This window comes from Thamnophis elegans, chromosome 12 (genome assembly GCF_009769535.1).
Source record: "Thamnophis elegans isolate rThaEle1 chromosome 12, rThaEle1.pri, whole genome shotgun sequence".
Taxonomy (NCBI): domain Eukaryota; kingdom Metazoa; phylum Chordata; class Lepidosauria; order Squamata; family Colubridae; genus Thamnophis; species Thamnophis elegans.
The window spans coordinates 11,911,802-11,924,253 of record NC_045552.1 but is presented as its reverse complement, the minus strand read 5'-3'; the positions used below and the strand labels follow the sequence as shown (position 1 = coordinate 11,924,253).

Below are 12,452 nucleotides of genomic sequence, written 5' to 3'. Positions count from 1 at the left end.
GGAGAATTCTGGGAGTTGAAGTCCACACGTCTTAAAGTGGCCTAGTTTGAAGACCTCTGGGTTAGAGGGAACGGGACGGCGGCAGCGACTTCAGGAGTTCACGCTGCTCGCTGCTCGCGTGGATCCTTCGATTCCATGCCATTTCCCCGAGGAACCGATCCGGGAAAAAAAAAAAGCTCCAGGGCAGGAAGATAGGAAAGCAGACGGGTCAAAATATAATAAAAAAAATACCCCCCCCCCCGCTCCAAAACAGCCCCCACGCCCGCTTTGCAAGCGCGCAATCCCGGGCTGGGCGCATGATTTTGCGTCCAACAAGAAGCGACGGTTTGGTTCCGGGCGCCTGCGTGAGAGGGGCCGGCCGACGAAAGCGCGCATGTCCCGTCCCGGCGGGGAAAGATGAAGGTGGCGGTGGCCGGCTGCTGTCATGGCGCGCTGGATAAACTGTACGAGACTCTGCAGCTGCTGGAGCAGCGCCACGGCGACGCCCGGCCGGATTTGCTGCTCTGCGCCGGGGATTTCCAAGCCGTGCGCAACGCGGCCGACCTGCGCTGCATGGCGGTGCCCTCCAAGTACCGCCAGTTGGGAGGCTTTGCCAAGTGAGTGGGGAGACTGGGGAGGGCGGGGGTGGGGGGAAGATCCGTTGCAGGCGGAGAGCCGAGCGAAACGTTGTGAGTTGTGGGGCGCCACGATGTCAACAACAACAACAACAACAAAAAGACGTGGCGACTCTTAGAAAGAATGCAGTGTGCGTGACGTGTAGACGCGTGCAAGCTATCTGCACACTTTATCGCACAAGCGGGGTTGTGCAAAAATCTTGATAGGAAAAGTTATTTTTGCACCGGTTTTCAGCAATTTTTTGGGTGGGGAGGAAAGGCACTTTTATTTTTCCTTCCTTTTGCTGGAAGCGGCAAAGAAACAGGCCGGGGATCTTGAGAACAAGAGAGGGGACCCTCAGCTTCCCTCCCCAGTCAGAATCGCGGGGGGGGGGCGGTCTCTATTTTGGCATCTCAGGGCCAAAGAGGGGTGGGGGGCAGTGATTTCCCTGGGTGAGACAGGGTTCCCCACTCAACCCTTATATTATTACTATTGTTACTGTATCACTATTATTTGTCTGAAATGGCATAGGGTTTCCTGCCTTAGCTGAGGGTTGGACTAGAAGACCTCCAAGGTCCCTTCCAACTCTGTTATTCTATTCTATGAGAGTGGGGGCCCACAGAACTTGATTAGCACAGCTATAATTTCATTATTGCTATAATGTAAGAAGAAACTTAGCTAAAAGCTTTTTGGTTATATTATTACAATTGTTACTATATCACTTATTGTTATTAGCTTGTCAATGTTTAACACCACTCTTCTTTTTTTTTTGGTCTTTTTTATTTGTAAATGGTGTAGCCTGATAGTGCACTGTTTTTCAAAAATGCTTTTATGAAGAAAATTTATAAAAAAATAACGGTGCTGGAACTGAGTATATCTAGACTGATGAAAAGAAGGACAAGGGGAGACATGATAGCAGTCTTCCAATATCTCAGGGGCTGCCACAAAGAAGAGGGAGTCAAACTATTCTCCAAAGCACCTGAGGGCAGGACAAGAAGCAATGGGTGTAGTAAACAAGATTAGTAGACAGGGATCTGGTTTAGAGTTTTCTCCCAATATGGATGGAAACTAATCAAGAAGAGAAGCAATCTAGAACTAAGGAGAAATGTTCTGACAGTGAGAACAATTAATCAGTGGAACAACTTGCCTCCAGAAGTTGTGAATGCTCCCAACACTGGAAATTTTTAAGAAGAGAGTGGACAACCATTTGTCTGAAATGGCATAGGGTTTCCTGCCTGAGCTGAGGGTTGGACTAGAAGACCTCCAAGGCCCCTTCCAACTCTGTTATTCTATTCTATGAGAGTGGGGGCCCACAGAGCTACTGAACTTGACTAGCACAGCTATAATTTTATGCCTACCAGCCATACCTATTTGGCAAGTCCATTCCCTTCAGTTCCTATTGAAAGGGTTAATTAATTGTGTTTCTGTGACTTCTCCTAAGTAGAGGATATAAAAAAAAAACCTGGATCTTTAACCTGGAGCTCAAACTTCCAACTGTCTTTTCCTAGATATTATTCTGGAGAGAAGAAAGCACCTATCCTGACTATCTTCATTGGTGGCAACCACGAGGCCTCCAACCACTTGCAGGAGTTACCATATGGTGGATGGGTGGCCCCCAACATCTATTACCTTGGTATTGTTCCTTTTGCTTTCTGGCTTGATAGTATCAAATGCTTGATGTAGAAAGGGAGAAAGGGTGGAATCCTACATGGATGTGAGAATGTGGTGGTTCTGTTTTATTTATTTATCTATTTATACATCTGCCCATCACGCAGAACATCATAAAAACGCTTTAACTACAGCAGTTTGCTTCGGGATGGTTCCCCCCCCCCCCATCATTTTATACCTTTATTTTTTTCCATGGGACATTTTAACTGCTGTGCAACTTTTTAAGATGTTTTGAGCCTTGAGAATTAGGGAGGAGCCTTCCTGAGACTTGTTCAATTGTTTATCTGGACGTTCTGGATTTAAAATGGTTGCTTTTTGCCTAGGTGATGTTTCCTGCATCTCTTGATCAAGGTTGTTTTATTATTCTCTACAGGTTATGCCGGAGTTGTCAGGTACCGAGGGTTGAGAATTGGTGGCCTCTCAGGTATTTTCAAAGGTCATGATTACAGAAGAGGTACGTGTGAGTGATTCTTCAAGCTCTTGTTTTAAGCAAATAGACCATTAACATTTGTGTGGCTTGGTTCTAGTGCTTTTTACTGCTTTTATTGTTATTGATATATTGATATATAAGTTTAGGATTGAATAACTGTAATGGGAAGCTGTAATGTAAACCGCCTGGAAAAGCCAAGGGAAATCATCGAAATCATTAAAAAAGCGAAAGTTAGAATATTTTGGACATGTGATGCAACACCCAGAAAAATATGGCATCCTTCACTTAAACCTCCGGGGAAAGATTGAAGGCAAATGAGGTCCAGGCAGAAGAAGAACGTCATAACTTCAAAATCTAAGGGATCGGTTTGGACAAAACTCAACAGCACTTTTTCATGTGGCTGTTGATAAAAATAGGATCACCAACATGATTGTGGATATGACACAAGAAGGAGACTGGGAAGCTGGGTTGTCAAAATAGGATCTGAAATTAAAGTTTCATCTTGGGTTATTTGGCTAATGCAATCTCAAAAATCCCTCTCAGGCTACTGCTGAAGTTAGATTGGAACTAATGAAACAAACACACAAGAATGGAATGATTTCTCATCAGGTAGAAAAGCTAAAGAGACATTATGTAAGAATTCTAGTGATCGCCATGTTTCAAAGGCCATTCCTCTGTCTGAGTGGCCCTGTTTGTATGTCTCCCATATTTTGATAACAGTCAAATTTGTTATCAGATTGTTTTCCTTGGACTCAGCCAACTCTTACTCTCTTTTCAATTTTTGTTGAAACCAGAGGGATAAGCTCAAGCGCAGCACGATTTTCAGTCTAGCTGCTCTTCCTGTTAAATTCACATCTTCTTTGTCTTTGAATTCAACTTTATCAAACTTAGATTAATCTATGCAATTTTTTGGGCATGATACGGAGGTGGCTGATCAATTACCCCTTTCTGGGATTTTATTTTTAAGTTGGTACTTTAGCCTAGAGTCTTGGATTCCGCTCTGCAGGTAGGACCCAGGGTCTGTCTTTGTGAACTAAAGACATTTCTTGATGTTTCAAGTTGATGCTTCTGAACTTGTTTCAGGTCACTTTGAGTATCCTCCTTACAACCAGGAAACAGTACGAAGCATCTATCATGTAAGGAATATTGAAGTTTTCAAGCTGAAGCAGGTAAATCTAAATAATCACCTTGTCATATATTGGGCTCTTCTTTATACAGGTAGCCCCTGAGTTACAACCACAATTGAACCCAAAATTTGTGTAGCTAAGTGAAACATGTACGGTGGCTTTGCCCCATTTTACGACTTTTCTTGCCACCATGGTTAGTTAAGTGAATCATTACATTTGTCAATAGCAACACGGTTGTTAAGTGAATCTGGATTCCCCATTGATTTTGCTTGTCTGAATGTTGCAAAAGGGGATCACATGGCTCCTAGGACACCACAACCGTCTAGTTGTTGCAAAACTCCAGCATTAAATCTGGATTGATTATGGAAGGTCTCTTTCTGAAGATGATCTCTGTATCTCTGTTCATATCTTATGCCCAATCATGGTTTGCTGAACCATAATTTATTGAATTAATCACTTGTTGCATACATACTACATGATAACCCAATACATTACAAACCATAATGGCTGTTCGACAGCTAAGCTGGAATCATATTAGTTTTGTCTGAAATGGTATAAAGGGTTTCCTGCCTAAGCAGGGGGCTGGACTTGAAGACCTCCAAGGTCCCTTCCAACTCTGTTATTCTATTCTAATGTGAAATGCTTTGTGCAAATCTGGTTTATATTTAACAAAGTCCATATGTTTTGCTTCTCCGTGAGTGTTCTTAATTTCTTAATTCATTTATATTTCACATTTCTATATTGCCCATCTCCCTCAGAAGAATTCTTCAATAGGATCTAATAGCCTTAATGTATTTATCCCCATGTTGACCGACAGATTTTATAACCAGCTCAACTCAAAAGACAACTACGGCCAACTATAAAGCAAATCAATGCAACAATGGCAGTAAATCAAAATTACAACCAATCAACCCTCCCTCTAGAGCAGGGGACCCCAACCCCCAGTCCGTGGGCTGGCACTGGGCTACGGCATGTGAGAAACCAGGCTGTGAAAACAAGTGAAGCCCCACCTGGGGGATACAGGCAGCACGCAAACCCACGCCCCTTCTGGTCCATAGAAAAACCTCCTTCCACGGAGCCAGTCCCTGGTGCCCCAAAAGCTGGGGGACACTGCTCTAGATAATAAAACCATAAAACTTTGCTAGGATTCAGTATAGTGAAATAAAACTGTCTTTTGAGAGTTTTTTGCACCTGCACTGCTATCTTTCCTTGAGCATCAGCGGCAACAATTTCACTTCACTTCCGTTGTTGGTTTCGGCTTGACAGCTCAAGCAGCCCATGGACGTATTTTTGTCCCACGACTGGCCTAGACGTATCTATCACTACGGAAACAAGGCATTGCTCCTTAAGAAGAAATCCTTCTTCCGCTCAGAAGTGGAGAGCAACACCTTAGGGAGCCCAGCGGCATCAGAACTGCTGCAGCACTTGAAACCCAGTTACTGGTTTTCGGCTCATTTGCACGTCAAGTTTGCAGCATTAATGCAGCATCAGGTAAGACACAGGTCTCCAATCAGGACAATATTAAGATTTGTGGACTTTCAACTCCCAGAATTTAAAACTTGTGGACTTCATCTCCCAGAAGGCTGGGGTGTTCTGGGAGATGAAGTCCACAAGTTTTAAATTCGAAATGTATTTGAATATTAAGTAGCTTGGATTAGCAGTTGGGCTGTCGGTCTGCGCTCCGAGCTTGGCGATTTGGTTGCAAACGTTTCGTCACCATTCGAGAAGACGTTGTCAGTGCACGAGCACAATTCGAAGGGCACCCACGATGTCTCCTTGAATGGTGACAAAACGTTTGCAACCAAATCGCCAAGCTTGGAGCTCAGACTGACAGCCCAGTTTTAAATTTGCCAAGGTTGGAGACCTCCAGAGGTAAGAAATGTACAGGATTTGGGGGTGTGGGGGTGTTGCTTTCTGTAAGTTGAGTACATTGTAATGAAAGCTGGAGAGATCTTTTAACGGTGAACATAATCTCCCAATTTTGCAAAATGTATCACAGGAATAACGTTAGTACTCAAAGACAGTCTGTTTCAAACTATAATAGTTAAAAGATACCAGCTTCTTAAAGGAATACCAAGATTGTTACTTACTTATTCACTTATTATTTCACTGTTTAAAGGTTACCCACTCGCCATTGACTCAGGACAGGTTACAGTAGATTAAAACCAGTTATAAAATCAATTAAAGCAACGGTAAAGAACGGCCATATTGTGGGGCAAGGGAAATCCACAATAGTAAAATAATATCAACTCAAATGGTGGGATTCTCACCACTTCTAGCCTGTTGTCTTAAAGGACAAGATCTGGGAGCTGAAGTCCACATATCTTAGAAGACGCCAATATATAGCATGTGAAGGATGCGTGTTTTGTTTTTATTTTTATACTTACAATGTACACTGAAGATGGCAATTTCGTTGTACGATGTGCAATGACAAACTAAACTAAACCAAAGTTGAGGAAAACACTACATTATAGAATACAGATGACGCTGAGTACAGTGGTATTTAGGCAATAGAAGCTAGAAATCATATCATGTTATCCTGAACTTTAAAACTTGAACCTTAAAAAATGCCGCAGGGGGAGGCCTCTCACAATATGATTGTCCCTGTTCCTGCTTTTTAGGCTGAAAACAGCGAAGAGCAACCCAAAACAACCAAGTTTCTGGCTCTGGATAAATGCCTGCCCCACAGAGATTTCCTTCAGGTAAAACAACTTTCAGTTTTTCTGTTTGGACGCATTAGGATACATCAGTAAGATACAACGGAGGAGTAATCATTACTCCTGTGGGAGGAGAGCAAAATGATTAGCCTAACCACTTTGTGGGTGTGCTTTTATTTTGGTTTTGGTTTTTTAACCTCACCTGAACTTGGATGTGCATCCGATCTTAATTTCATCGGTCAATGGTTGAAGGCTGCCCTTCACTTGATTGACCCAGTCTGGGAGAAGGAGTTCAACTGTGAGCATGACATACTTGGAGAACTTGTAGCTCATCAATTTACATACGAGAGTCTTACTCAATAGGCAATAACAACACCAAAGGGAATTTGTGCTCGTAGGACTTCCCTCCTCAATTTATGCCTTTCCAGCTTTATACTTTGACACAAATCTGGGCGAAGCGAATAGTATCAATAACCTGGAGTGAAAGCCTTTAGGTTCACAGGTCCAGATTGAAACCCACTAAGGTCAAGATTCTTTATCATGCTGGTTTAAAAGTTTCTAGTTTACAGTTTCAGTTTTTGTTGTTGGTTGCCTTCTATTCATTGTTGGGGTGCCAAACGCCTTTATCCAACTGCAGTCATGACTTTCTCTGTTCCTACTGAGGATTTACTCAACGACCACAGCTATAGGGCTGTAAAGTCAGGCATGACCCAGTTAACAACTGCATTTCTTAAGAATGGAAGTTCTGGCCCCGTTGTGTTCGTAAGTCAAGGACCACTTGTGCAGAATTCGTTCCTGTATGTATGTGACAATTACAACCTCACGATGACCAAATACAATCGCCACATAAAGATTAACATTTTTGATTCTATGATTGCTGGTAGAGGATTACACAAAAGAGAACTGTTTGGATAAGGTGGAATCTATTTTTTTTCTGTTGTGCATCAGCTAATTGCAAGAAGTTACTTCACCAACACATAGCTCAAGGCCCCCTTACATGAAGTTGTCTATGGAGAGTCTCAGTCACCCAGGTCATGGTTGTCCCAAAGGTGCTATTTTCTTTGAAAAGTTTCGCTTCTCATCCAAGAAGCATCTTCAGTAAACTTTAAGAAGCTTCTTAGATGAGAAGCAAAACATTTCGAAAGGAAAAAAAAAACAAAAACCAAGAAAGCCTTTCCAGCTTTATACTTTTAACACAAATCTGGGAGAAGCGAATAGTATCAATAACCTGGAGTGAAAGCCTTTAGGTTCACAGGTCCAGATTGAAACCCACTAAGGTCATTTTTGGCCCCTAGTAAAGATGCTGCACATCTGCTTTATAGTTCGGCTTCTGATGTACAGGTAATCCTTGACGCACGGCCACAGCTGAGCCCAAAATCTCTGTTGCTAACTGAGATAGTTGTTTAGCGATTTTACCCCCATTTTATGATGTTTTTTGGCATCATTGTTAAGTGAGTCACTTCTTGTGCCATATCCATCATCGGACGTTGGCAATCATGTTGGCAATCCTATTTTTGTCAACAGCCGCATGAAAAAGTGCTGTTGAGTTTTGCCCATCCAGTCCCTTAGGTTTTGAAGCCATGATTCTTCTGCCTGGACCTCGTTTGCCATCAATCTTTCCCTGGAGGATTAAGTAAAAGTATGCCATATTTTTCCAGGTGTCCCATCACATGTCTAAAATATTCTAACTTTCGCTTTTTAATTGTTTTGATGATCTCCCTTGGCTTTCCCAGGTGGCTTATCCCCTCCTCATTTCTGATTTTGTCAGCCCAGCTTATACGTAACAGCCGCCTGTAAATCCATATTTCAAATGCTTCTAGTTTCTTCAAGTGGTTTGCTTCCTGAGACCAACTCTCTACTCCATAGAGCAGGATAGAAAAGATGTAACATCTGATGAGCTTGATTTCCAGTGAGTCACTGCGGTTGTTAAATTAGTAACATGGTTGTTCAGTTAATAGCATGGTTGTTAAGTGAATCTGGGCTTTTCCACCGACTTTGCTTGTCAACCAAAGGAGATCATATGACCATGGCACTCTGCAACCGTCATCAATATGAGTCCATTGCCAAGCGTCTCCGTTTTGTTCACATGACCCCGGGGAGACTGCAATGGTAGTTAAGTGTGAAAAACGGCCATAAGTCACTTTTTCCAGGGCTGTTGTAACTTTGGACGGCCGCTAAATGAACTGTTAAAAGTCGAGGACTTGTATCGTTCAGGTATCCCCGCCTGAAGTTCGCGATTGTCTTTTCTCTGTTGTGAGAACCAAGACGCCTCTCTTGATTTCTCATTCCTCTCTTAAGATTGTAGAGATCGAACACAACCCCACTGCTTCTGCCTGTCTGGAATATGACCCCGAGTGGATTGCTGTCCTGAAGGCTACTAATGATCTCGTTAACGTCTCTCCTTGTAACTGGAACATGCCTGAAAATAATGGACTGCATGAAAAGTAGGTGTACCGTAATCTTGTGGGCTGGTTAAATTCAGTCTGAAGTTCTAGAAGAGGGGTCCCTAACCTGTGGGCCGCAGCCCACTCCCGGGCCGCGTGACTGGCTGGTCAGTCCCTGCACTTGTGTCTAGCGAAGCCACGAGCGCTGTGTTGGAATAAAAAGGAAAAAATATAGTTCAGTACCAAATGCCGTTGCTTTTACAAGAAGATTCAACCATGTAAGCCAGGGATGTCAAACTCCGGGCCTGGGACATGGATCTGTAGAAGTGTAAAAGTGTAGACCAGGTTTCTCAGCCTTACTGGGGACTAAAAGACTTTGTATATAGGTAGTAGTCCTCAACTCACGACCACAATTGAGCCCCAAATTTGTATTGATAAGCAATGCATTTGTTAAGTGAGTTTTGCCCCATTTAACCACCTTTCTTGCCGCAGTTGTTCAAGCGTACATCGTTACATTGGTTAGTAGGATGGTTGTTAAGTGAATCGGGCTGCCCCGTTGACTTTGCTTATCGGAAGGTCGGGAAAAGTGATCATGTAATCCAGGGACACTGCAACTGTCATAAATATGAGTCAGTTGCCAGCTGTCTGAATTTTGATCAGGTGACCATGGGGACCATGCTGTAATGGTCGCAAGGGTGGAAAATGGCCATAAGCTACTTTTTTCAGTGCCGTCGTAACTTTGAATGGTCACTAAACAAACTATTGTAAGTCGAGGACTATCTATGCTTTGTGTCTACCAGCTTCTGCCCATATGGGTCAAAGCCCTGTTAAGTAACAATAAAAAACAAGAGTGGACAGCCTAGGAGCCTATTTCAGATGATGCTGAATTACAACTTTGGGTAGCTTAGGAAGTATGGTCAGTAATCTATATCTCTATATATCTATATCTATATCTATATATCTATATATCTATATCATCTATATCTAATCTATATATCTATTATCTATTATCTATATATCTATTTATTATCTATCTATCTATCTATCTATCTATCTATCTATCTATATATATATATATATCTACGTGTGTGTGTGTGTGTTTGTGTGTGTGTGTTTCAGCATATCTCTGGAATTGAGCAATTTCAATCAAAGTTGGTGCACAGATGACTTACCCTCTGTAGAAAAATATTGTGGGGGATAAGACACCCCTAAAACCCCTCGGGGTGTGTATTCTGTAAGATACAGCCTGTTGTGCCTTGAAATGGCTTCTACTGTGCAGCACAGTGGAGTTGCCATGGTAGCAGCTTCACAGTACTCCACAAGGGGGCTCCCTCTGGTAAGGAGGAAAATCCAACATTAGAAATTACATTAGGTCCGGAAATTTCCCCCTACATATAAATACTCGGGCAACACCGGGTTATCGGCTGGTTATGGATACAACTGAATGGAGTTCCATAATTTCTTCGCTCCTGATTAAAGCATGTAGAGATTTTACAGAATAGGGAGGGCTCATTTCACTGAAACTCTTGAGCTTTTCCCCTTTTGCAGATGGGACTACAGTGTCACGGAAGAAGATATTAAGAAGCTTTTGGAAGAGGCCAACCATGACCTTGTGATTCCCCAGAACTTCAGCATCACAGAGGCTTGCTACAATTCAAACAAGTCCCAGCAAAAGACTGACTTGATTCATAGAATCAGCCCCCAGACGACCGAGTTTTGTGCCCGGTTCGGCCTTGTGGACATCAATGCTAAAATTCAACAACGGAAGGACGAGCACAGAGCTGATGTGCATCGGGGTGAAGAGGAGGAGGAGGAAGAGGAGGAGGAGGAAAGGGAAGAAGAAGGACTAGACACTACTGGATCGATGATGGAGTCTAGTGCCGAAGTCTCTAGTTTAATTTCTTTGAACCCTGATGAAATATTACTGGACGATGATGATAGCTGTGATGATGACAACTTGGAGACTTCAGAAGGACCATCCTCTGACCTTTCCTGCAATACTTCGGAAATCTTTTCTGATATCAGAAGCCTGCCCGGTTCTATGGTAGTGTCCCCCAACGACACTCTGGATATTGTAGAAGAAGAACTGGAGAAATCCAGCAATGGAAATCAGGCCGAGGAACCAAGTCCCGATGAGAAGTCTTTGAAGCGCCTAAGCGATGAGAACAAAGGAGAGACAGTTGGCCCCAAGAAAATCAAAAGGCGGAACCAGGCTATCTATGTTTCTAAAGATGAAGATGAGACTGTGGAGGAGAATCCTTTTTCTTGATTGAACTGAGCGATGGCATCATATTCCTGGCATACCTGTGGCAGCTTCAGAAATGATGGTGCTCTGTATACTTTTGATATTGCAGTTGCAATAAAAGCTTTATTTTTAAAATAGTCCTTTTTACAGTAGATCAAGTATTTTATTGACAACTGCAGATCGATTAGGAAGAAAGAAATTATAGGTTTTTTGAGAACCAAAAGCTAATGGAAAACTTTAGAATTTTTGTATGGATTTCCCTACAATCTGAATTTGTTTTAATGAATCCTCCCACCAAAAAAAGTGATACAAAAAATATTGTTTGCACCTAATGGAATGGATTCAAAGTCTTTTCACTTTTATTAAAACTCGTGTTTTTCTTTTATCATTCAGTTTACTTTTATGTCCATCCATATTGGGTGTGTTTTGCGGCAATAATAAGTGGTTTCTCTCCTTTGTTCAAGTCAGCCATAGAATCAAATCAGTTATCTTTATTATGGATCTCAGACTAGATTAAGTCCCAGAATTGAAACAACGATAACTAGTCTGGTATCCTTCAGGTGCTTTGGACTACAATATCCATAAGGCCTTATGGACATATGTTGAGCATTGTGGAAGGTCCATGTGTGTTCTTCTGGAATAATGTGTGATACTGTAATCTCTAGAAAGATCCAAGCAAAATAATTGGAAAATTGGAAAAGCAAAATTGTGCATTGGGCCAGAAGTGAAAAGTTTATTCTCCTTAGTAACATAACATTCTAGGCTCATATGTGTGTATAAATGTTGTTTTACAAAAACAACACCTGTTTCCAACTCTCTTTTCCAGTTTGGGAAAGGAAGATCCATCTGTATTTTTGTTTTTGTCCCAGCATGTGCAACATGAATCTTTATCATTCTGGTTTAGAATTCGTGCCAAGCCATAATTTAAGGCAACAAGTATAAACTTCAGCATACATGTTAGTAAAAAATTTTCTCCTCCACATTATTACACTAACTCTGGGTTGGCTGAATAAAGAAACCTTTGAACCATGGCTTATGCAACTCTTGTTTTTACTAAGTCTAGTTAATATTGGCTGCAGTTTAGGATTGTATTACACCTTGAAATGCAGCTGGTTCAATATCAGAGGATGAAGTGGTCTACGCACAACATAAATCTAGATTACTTACTCTGTTTGCAAGCCCAGCTATTACTTCACCCCATTAAGGTTGGACTGTTGCAAACTCAATTTTTTTAATTATAAAAAGTAATTTGGGTCAGTTCTGACAATGTAGATTATACCATTTTATTGATGTTGCACAGCGGTTAATACTGAAAAAAATATTTTCTCCCTGCATACACCAACAACA

General features: G+C 42.0%; 1 protein-coding gene across 1 annotated transcript; it reads left to right on the top strand.

Annotated features, from left to right (window-relative positions):
• Positions 1-44: 44 nt before the first annotated feature.
• Positions 45-11,614, top strand: DBR1 (debranching RNA lariats 1). Its single transcript, XM_032227967.1, has 8 exons — positions 45-596; positions 2,103-2,227; positions 2,636-2,716; positions 3,776-3,861; positions 5,086-5,310; positions 6,441-6,521; positions 8,775-8,920; positions 10,409-11,614. The coding sequence occupies exons 1-8, from the start codon at positions 397-399 to the stop codon at positions 11,127-11,129; spliced, it is 1,665 nt and encodes a 554-aa protein (XP_032083858.1). The 5' UTR covers positions 45-396; the 3' UTR covers positions 11,130-11,614.
• Positions 11,615-12,452: the final 838 nt, after the last annotated feature.